Raw genomic sequence first — 9000 nt, forward strand, 5'->3', positions numbered from 1 at the left:
GCCAGCCAAGGTCACTGACCTTGTAAGACAGCTCCTCACCTGATGCTGCTCAGCCAGTTACAGGCAAGGTCACTCTTGTTTCTGTGGCCACGGCTTAGAGAAGTGTTTGGCAGATCCATTCCCCACTGAGGTTCACATGAACCCGACGTCACTATTTTCAGGATGCTTAACCCAGTCCTTTTCCTCTGCGGTAGGAGATCTTAAAAGCCTTTGACACCTACAAGGCTCTAGTGGTCTCCGTCAACACGAGCAGCCAGGAATTTCTGCAGACTGAGAGCGCGGAGTCCAACGAGCTCCAGAGTAGAGTTGGCCAGCTGGGGCTGCGCTGGGACGCGGCACAGGGAGCTGTGGAGAGCTGGAGAGAGGGCTTACGGCAGTCCCTCATGCAGTGCCAGGTATGCCGGCACCTAGGACCCGGTCCTGGGCACAGCCAGGCCCACGTGGGTGGGAGAAGCAGATATTTTTATCATGGGGCTGCTTTGGCACAAATATGGCTTGTGTTAGGGAAATGTGCTTTACCATTTGTTTCCAAGAGGCCCAGCTGCTGTCCCTGAGACCTGCCACTTACTCTGTGTCTCCTGTTCTGTTGCCCTGGCCCATTCCTTGCATAAGGGTTCCAGAGAGCATTCCAGTAGGTCAGAAATGCCACCCCACATGGCCCCATCTCTGTCCTTTTGCCAGGACCATATAGACCTGGCCCAGAGAAGGAGTGGTTCAACCCAACTCTAGAGCTTTAGTAGCTGTGTGACTGGGCAAATCACTGTGCCTGCTAGACCTCTGTTTCCTTATCTAAAAAATGAGAATAATGTTAGTCTTTACCTCGTGAGCTTCTTTTTAGGACTAAATTCGTATAATCTTAGCCCAACACTGAACACATGGTAAATGCTCACTCCGTGTTAGCTCTGACCCCATCTTTAGGAACACAAGCCCACCGGCAAAACCCCGCGCAGCCCTGTCCCTGGGCCACAGCCTGCCCTATTGAAGTGTCTCCCTTTGCCACTGAATCCAGCAGATTTGCTGAGTAATTTGCGTTGTCTATGTAATAGCCACGGTGGGGAGCATTCTGAAACCCTGCCTTTCTACTAGCCTTTTTCACTTGACAGAATTTCACATGCCTCCCAGGACTGTATCCTCTCTTCTGCTTTCCCTTTTCCTTGTTTTGGGGCCCTGGCATTTCATTTAAATCTGGCCCTTTGGGATCCCTGGGTGGCTCAGTGGTTTAGCGCCTGCCTTCGGCCCAGGGCGTGATCCTGGAGTCCTGGGATCGAATCCCGCACAGGCTCCCTGCATGGAGCCTGCTTGTCCCTCTGCCTGTGTCTCTGCCTCCCTCTCTCTGTGTGTCTCTCATGAATAAATAAATAAAATCTTTAAAAAAATAAAATAAAAATAAATCTGGCCCTTTTATTCACTGCACAAATACAAGAAGAGTAAATACTATGAAGGCCCAAGACGCTGCTTCTCAGCACACCTTCCTTTACAGAAGAGGCAGTGCCGTGATGTGTGTATGTCTGTGCTGTTTTTTTTTTTTAAAGGACTTCCATCAGTTGAGTCAAGATCTGTTGCTATGGTTAGCAAGTGCTGAGAGCCGGAGGCAGAAGGCTCATGTCACTGACCCAGAGGCCGACCCACAGGTCCTCCTGGAGTGTCAGGGAGAACTGATGGTAAGTTTCTTCTAAGGGGGACCTCCCTTGTCACTGACCTCCATCAGGTGAGCCCTTAGGTAGCCTCACCTAGTGTTCCTGGGAATGATGCCAGTGTGGCGTTCTGCACTCCTGCCTGGCTTGGTACCTATAAGTAGTTCTGAAGCAGAATGACTTGCAGGACGAGCCATGGCCAAAAGTAAGAAGTCTCTTAGACTCCCAGGACTTGGGGACATAGGTGTTTAGCAATATCCTGAGATACTTAAGGCCATTTGATTAGAAGTCTTTTCTCCATTGTGAATATGACTCATTCAGGGGAAAATATGCTCAATTACTCGATAGACACAAATGAGCTGTATAAGTTTTCTAAATCCACTATAGAAAAGTCTTATTTCTTGAAGGGTAGTTGTGTTGTGTTGTAATTTAAATTTAATTAACATATAATGTATTATTGGTTTCAGGGGTAGAGGTCAGTGATTAGTTATGTTTTCATATATTTATTTCACTAACCAGGTGACATTCTTATCCATAAATTTGTATGTGGTTCAATTATAAAGTACTGGTTATTATTTAATAAACATTCTTATGCTAAAATCTTTGTAAAGTCCCACTCTCAAGAGCAGCACTCTTCAACAAACTTTCTGCATGAAGGAAATGTTCTGTGTCTGTGCTCTCCAGTATGATAGCTGGAGGTGGAGGTGGCTGTGGAGCAGTTGAAATGTGGCTACTGTAACTCAAACTGAATTTTTCATTTTAAATAGCCCCATGTTGTCTAGTGGCTATCATATCGGACAGCAAGCAAGGGGATCAACAATTCAGGCTAATTTGACACATGCCTTTATTTCTTGAGCTGCTGTTTCTCAACTTGTCCAATTTAGATGTTTCCTTGACTTCCTCCTGCAGTGGACCAAAGTCCCATCTTCCACTTACTTCTTTCCTCTAACTCCTCCAGCATTAAATTGTCTTCAGAATAAGGAGGAGTGGAAAACAGTATAACATACTTGCTGCCCAAATGATGCTGGGCTTGAAGACACCCACAGGCACACATAAGCAGAAGATTCTGGAGTTGACCCCCGCCCCTCATTCATCCTGAGCTTTCCCAGCACTAAGAAACCCTCCTCTGGCCACACTAAGCAGCTGTTTCATACATTTTATTTATAGCAACTGGAAAAGGAGCTCGTGGAACGTCAACCTCCAGTAAACACTTTACGAGAGATTTCAGACAGTCTTCTTTCTAAGGGGCATGGAGAAGACTATATTGAGGCTGAAGAGAAGGTACATGTTATTGAGAAGAAACTCAACCAGTTACTGGAGCAAGTGTCCCAAGATTTAATGTCCTTGCAGGGAAGCCAGGTGCGTCCACTTACAGCTTTTTTTTTTTTTTAAGTGCTGTTATTTGATAGAGAACGAACACAAGCAGGGGGAGCAACTGGCAGAGGGGAAAGGGAGAAGCAGGCTCCCTGCTGAGAAAGGGGACGATCCCAGGACCCTGAGGTCATAACCTGAGCCGAAGGCAGATGCTCAACTGAGTCCCCCAGGCCTCCAACTTGTGCTTTTAAATAGAAAGATGTCTGCTTAGATATGAACAGGAAAGCAGTATGGCAGCCTTGCTGCAAGAGGGAGGCCGTTAGCACGTGGGCTGAGCAGTCTCCAGTCCTGTCCCTTACTAAAAGCTGTGGGGCCTTAAAAAGTTACACTAGCTCTTTGACGTTGTCCTATCATTTGGAAGGGGAAGACAAGAATGTAGTATCTACATATTCATATGGCTGGCCTATGAAAAACAAGTCTAATCCCTCTATCATCTCTGACCTGCCTTCATGCTGAACAGAGCCCTCTTCACTGTCTTGGTCACTGTCCCCTGACCCCCCCCCCCCCACCCAGTTCTCTATCTTCTCTTTAAAATGTGATCCAAGTCTGAACAAACCCAAGCTATGGCCTCATCAGACTTAGGGCAGGCCTGCCCTCTCCGTTCTGGAGTTACATTTTTGCCCATGCAGCCGAGGCTTTGGTGTGTTGGTGGCCATGTGATTACATCAGCACATCTGAAGCTCACTGTCCAGTGATCCTGTCCCTCTTGCTGCAGCTAAACTCAGTGTCCCCCAGTGGGTGCTATTGGTGTTTAATGCTAGTGGTTGGCCTTGCCTTGTCTGAGAGGGACTTTTCTAGACAAAAAGAAATGTTAAAGTGGGGAGTGAGAAGAGGAGCTCCTTCTTCCAGAAAGATTTGAGCTGGGGGAGGGGGTGAGTAAAACAGTGAAGAATCTGCATGAAGCACATTGTTGTGCTCTTGAGACTATTCAGAACCCTCTGTTTCCCTGAACTGAATCCTTGGGGTGTGGATTTCAGAACCTGGATCCATCTCTGCCCAGCTTGGACGAGGTAGACTCCGGAGACCAGCCTCCAGGAACATCCGTGCCAGCTCCCCAAGCACAGGTGAGAGCCCCTTTCTGCCATGAGGATTGCGCTGGTGGTTTTTTCAAAGTTACCGAGGTGACAGGAACTGGAGACTCCCAAGGCCCTGTCCCTCATTTCACAGTAGCACAGATCCACTTCCACCTGCTGGTCAGTGGAGAGGCTGACTCTAAAGATTAAAAAAAATTTTGAAATACACCTTTAACAACCAACCCATCTGAAAGGCTGTCTTATCAGCTGCTCTTCCCTGGAACTGAAGAAGGTTGTGAAAGACGGGAGCCCTTCTAGTATTGTGGAGGGGGCTTCCCAATATCCCCCATTAACCACCAATCAACAAACGGGACCGTGAAACTCTCATTAGTTTAACAAACCCAATTATCTCTTACCTCATGGAGTACAATCTCAAATGTATTACTCTGGTCTCAAAAGCTTGGCAGGAAGACGACCTAAGGCAGGCATGTTTTATCCTGGCCAGGACTAAGTCTTCAATTACTAACTGGATTATTTTTTATCTAGCAGTGTGGAGCAGAGAGAATGACAAAAGACCAGAATAAGATGGACAGCAGGTAAGGGGGCCCCCGCAGTCACAGCAGTGAGTCCCCCTGTTCCACACAGGCACCATACCCATCTTCCCCCAGGCCACGCTTGAGGTCTTTGTTAACAAAGAGACTGGGTTTTTTTTTTTATTTGGTCTGGAAAGAGCTGGGCTGCTCTTCCAGGACTGAACCACTTTAATCTCAGGTCCTGGATGTCTTACTTGACACAAGCGAGGGGTCGGGTAACCCGAGGTGTGGCGGGGGTTGGGGGGGTTGCCTCTGGAGTCTCCTGCTCAGCTCTCCACCTCGTCCGTTGGCAGGGTGCCCGGCCCTGCTGGCCCCGGCAGCTCCCGGCCACAGCGCTCCTTCGTGTCGCGGGTGATCCGGGCCGCACTGCCCCTACAGCTTCTCCTCCTGCTGCTGCTGCTCCTGGCCTGCCTGCTGCCCTCCTCCGAAGAGGACTACAGCTGCACCCAGGCCAACAACTTCGCCAGGTCCTTTTACCCCATGCTGAGGTACACCAACGGGCCCCCTCCCACCTAGAGGCCCTGCCTGGCCTGCAGCACCGCACCACCAGCTCGTTCTCATGGGTGCCCAACTCGTGGCCCCAGACCGGTCAGTGAGGGGCCCTTAGCGTTGGCCTGACCCAGGGACCTGCTGCGGACCCGGCCTCCAGGCTCAGCGGAGAGGGCTCTCACTCTCAGGACCCAGGGCAGCTTTCAGCTGCTCTTCCTCCCTGGGGGCCGGGAGCCTGGGCAGCAGTTACCTCGGGCGGTTTGGCAAAACTAGTCAATTGGTCTCGGGATCTGTGGAAACTGCAGTTTCCCCAAAGAGCCAAGCACTCTGTGAAATTCTGATTTATCTGTAAAACACTATAAGTGTAGCTTATATGCTCCATGAACAGTAGCATTCATCACATATTACAGAAACAAGCAAGTGGATTCCACCTTAGAAATGGTTCAGAAACTCACAGGCACCCTTAGCTGATTGATTGAAACAATCATATTTAAAATATTTAGAATTAATGTTACTCCAATCAGCTAGCAATCTCGAGCTACAGGTTATAAACCAAAATGTTCTGTTCTGTACTTAGGTCTGCTCTTTTATATTGCTTTAAATTTTTAAAGAAATTATATTGCATGGATGTGGTTATTTGTGCATATTTTTTAACAATGCTGAATCTGTATGAATAATGTAAACTTTGATTTTTTAAAAAAAATCAGATTTTAGCTTGAGCTTTTGACTAATGTACAGTAAATGCCAAACTACTTGATTAGGGATGTTTTTGTAAGTTAATTTTATAAGACTTTTCACCTTTTAAGTGATGCTTCAGGTTTTGTTTAGCTATTTGGCCATGGGGTGGGGGGTTGTTACCAAAACTTGAAGCTATTTGTGGTATGTATGTTTCTCATTAAAACAAACAAAAAAATATCCATCCTTTTGTTGTGCTGGATTATATTACAAATTAAATGTTATACATAATCTTCCACAGAACAAAAATTATTTTTAAAATATTTGGGATTTATTGGTTTTTAATTCTAAGCTGAATTTTATATTCTGCTTATTTAGCTTTATACAGAGTAACTTAGAGGAGATCTAAAATCCCACAACTTGTAGATGTGGACATTACCCAGTGTGTGACCCTCCAAGTGTGTAGGGAAGGATGAAGGCAGCATGGCAGGGAAGGGAGGTAGAAAAGAAAGGATTATTTCACCCAGATATTTTTTTTAAGATGTAAGAGAGAGAACATGAGTGGGGAGAAAGGACAAGCAAACTCCCCAATGAGTGAGGAGCCCAACATGGGGCTTGATCTCAGAACCCGGAGATCATGACCTGAGCCAAAGGCAGACTCTTAACTGACTGAGCCTCCAGGTGCCCCCACCTAGATTTTTCTATTCCCAGCTCTTTCCAAAGCAAACAACATTTAACAAATGTTACAGGCAAAACCACCTGCCTTCCAAAGAATTCTATCACCACTATTTCCCACTGAAACAAAGAGAGTGTGATTAGAACTGAACCAGTTCCTGGGTTAACTGCTCCTAACCTGCATCTCTTGACACTTGAGAGACACCACTGTCCTAACCACCACCTCAGTCAGTTCTCCTTCTCTATCTACCAAGTACACACCTTGGGGGAAGCCAAGGAGGCTTGCGGAAGATGACCAGACTTCCAGCACCAGTGGCCGCTTCTGTGAGTCAGACGTTGCAAGCAGCTTCATGTAATGGGTACCAGTTGAAAAGAATCTGTCTTGACGTTACCAAATTGATGAAAGTGATGGGGAGAAAAGGGTACTTTGCAGTTTAAAAAGTCTTTTGGGGGATCCCTGGGGGGCGCAGCGGTTTGGCGCCTGCCTTTGGCCCAGGACGCGATCCTGGAGACCCGGGATCGAATCCCACGTCGGGCTCCCGGCATCGAGCCTGCTTCTCCCTCTGCCTGTGTCTCTGCCTCTCTCTCTCTCTCTCTCTCTCTCTCTGTGACTATCATAAAAAAAAAAAAAAATTTAAAAAGTCTTTTGGGGGATCCCTGGGTGGCTCAGTGGTTTAGCGCCTGCCTTTGGCCCAGGGCGTGATCCTGGAGTCCCGAGATGGGACTCCCGGCATGGGCTCCCAGCATGGAACCTGCTTCTCCCTCCTCCTGTGTCTCTGCCTCTCTCTCTCTCTCTATGTCTATCATAAATAAATAAATCTTTAAAAAAATATTTAAAAAGAATAAATAGATAAAATTAAAAAGTCTTTTGATGCTTTAAAATAATTTCTTTTCATGGATGAACAAAAATCCCAGAGGGACATTTAAGTGAGAAGTGTTACCCAAACTTTTTCTCTAAGCCACTCAGTTGGTTAGATGCTCCTTGCTCCAGTTCTGCCAGAGGCAAAAGGCTGAATCTCTACTTCCTTCTCTTCCTTTCAGTCTAAGGGACATGATGGTTCTGGAAACCTTTGACTCTTGGGCAAGTCAGAGTTGCAGGAAAAGGAACGCATCTGCCTAATTGTTTACATCCATTCTCAAGATAAAGGTCTTTGAGTCTTGAGTCTGTACTCCAGGCTTCTAGACTCTACCCTCCTTGCCCAGCAAGCCTCTCCTCACTCAAAGCTCAGCATATTCCCAAACGTGTGTTATGAGATCGTGTTTTATACCTTTAAGAAGTTTTGCATCTTCCATTCCCCACACACGTTGGAAATTTTCAAACAACTATTAGGATTAATTTCACTTCAGTATGAATGAGTGACTTTTCTCCCCATCCCTAATGGGGGTATCATACTAATTGACTTAGATGGGGTAATTACAGAAAATCTACCCAAATAATTGACTTTTACATGGGTGGGCCACCTTTTGTTTGAACACATAGTACCTGCGATCATAAATCACAAGGGTGAGATTAGCTGACCAAAGATTAAATTGCTACTGTTTAAAAAAATCTTTGGGTCACCTGGGTGGCTCAGTCAGTTAAGCATCTGCCTTTGGCTCAAGTCATGATCTTGGGGTCCTGGGATCAAGCCGCACATCGAGCTCCACACTGAGTGTGGAGTCTGCTTGAGATTTTTCTCTCTCCCTCTGCCTCCCCCCGCCCTGCCACTTGTGCACTCTCTAATAAAATCGTAAAAAAAGTCTGATAGCTTAGACAGACATTCCTAACCCTCTTGATTTGCAAGCAAGCATTTGTGTTTATGTACCTTTTTCCAGGAAGAGTGTTCATGGTTTTCATCAAATTCTTAAAGGGTGCTGCATACCTAAAATAGAATATAATGGGAACACTGACTACTTAGCCTAATTATTGAAAATTCTTATATTCCCAACAAATACATTTTTAAAACCAAAATTATGCAAAAACACTTTATTTAGCTTATGTCACATTAAACTTTTCACAACAGTTCCATAAATATTAAGGGGACATAGCAGAGGAAAAGCAGTACCTGGAGGAATGGAAAGCAGACCTCAAAATCTGCTTTCACACAACAGCAAATATTTATTTGTAAAAAGGCTGAAATGTCAAAGCCTGCTTCATAGTACAAAGCATTCACCTGAAAAAACAAAGTATAGCCACTAGCAGGCTCTGAGGTACACGGGACCACCCAATAATCAAGTTACACAACCAAGAGTCGTGGCATTTAGACACCCAACAGAAGAGCAAACACCGCAGTGTAGACTGTGCAGTTAGGAGCTGCTCCAGGCTAGTGTTAGCAAACCTTTCCCCTTCCCATAAAGGAAACCCTCCAGCACCTGACAACCACTGACCTGACAAGTGAATAGGATCCTCAGAACTCAAGGAGGGGGGTGCGGATCCTTGACTCCAAAACAACAGAAAAGTTATAAGATTACATATCGCAGAGACAATCACATCTGAGAGCTGCCACTGGAGCTGAGATTCCAGCAACTTTGAGAGCTATATAAGAATAAATGGCATGTGTTTCACAC

The 9000-nt window shown here is 46.1% G+C and overlaps 1 protein-coding gene across 8 annotated transcripts in view; it reads left to right on the plus strand.

Moving 5' to 3' along the window:
* Positions 1 to 6020, plus strand: part of SYNE2 (spectrin repeat containing nuclear envelope protein 2) — a 320078-nt gene extending 314058 nt beyond the window's left edge. For 6 of the 8 annotated variants that reach the window (XM_072838881.1, XM_072838883.1, XM_072838884.1 and 3 more), the window contains 6 exons: positions 195 to 395; positions 1533 to 1661; positions 2802 to 2993; positions 3986 to 4072; positions 4568 to 4617; positions 4908 to 6020. In XM_072838881.1, the coding sequence (XP_072694982.1) occupies positions 195 to 395; positions 1533 to 1661; positions 2802 to 2993; positions 3986 to 4072; positions 4568 to 4617; positions 4908 to 5130 (882 nt within the window). In that variant the 3' untranslated portion in view covers positions 5131 to 6020. The remainder of the gene's footprint in view (positions 1 to 194; positions 396 to 1532; positions 1662 to 2801; positions 2994 to 3985; positions 4073 to 4567; positions 4618 to 4907) is intronic. The other 2 variants (XM_072838882.1, XM_072838889.1) reach the window with 1 other exon arrangement.
* Positions 6021 to 9000: the final 2980 nt, after the last annotated feature.

The sequence above is a fragment of the Canis lupus genome, chromosome 9 (assembly GCF_048164855.1).
Source record: "Canis lupus baileyi chromosome 9, mCanLup2.hap1, whole genome shotgun sequence".
NCBI lineage: Eukaryota > Metazoa > Chordata > Mammalia > Carnivora > Canidae > Canis > Canis lupus.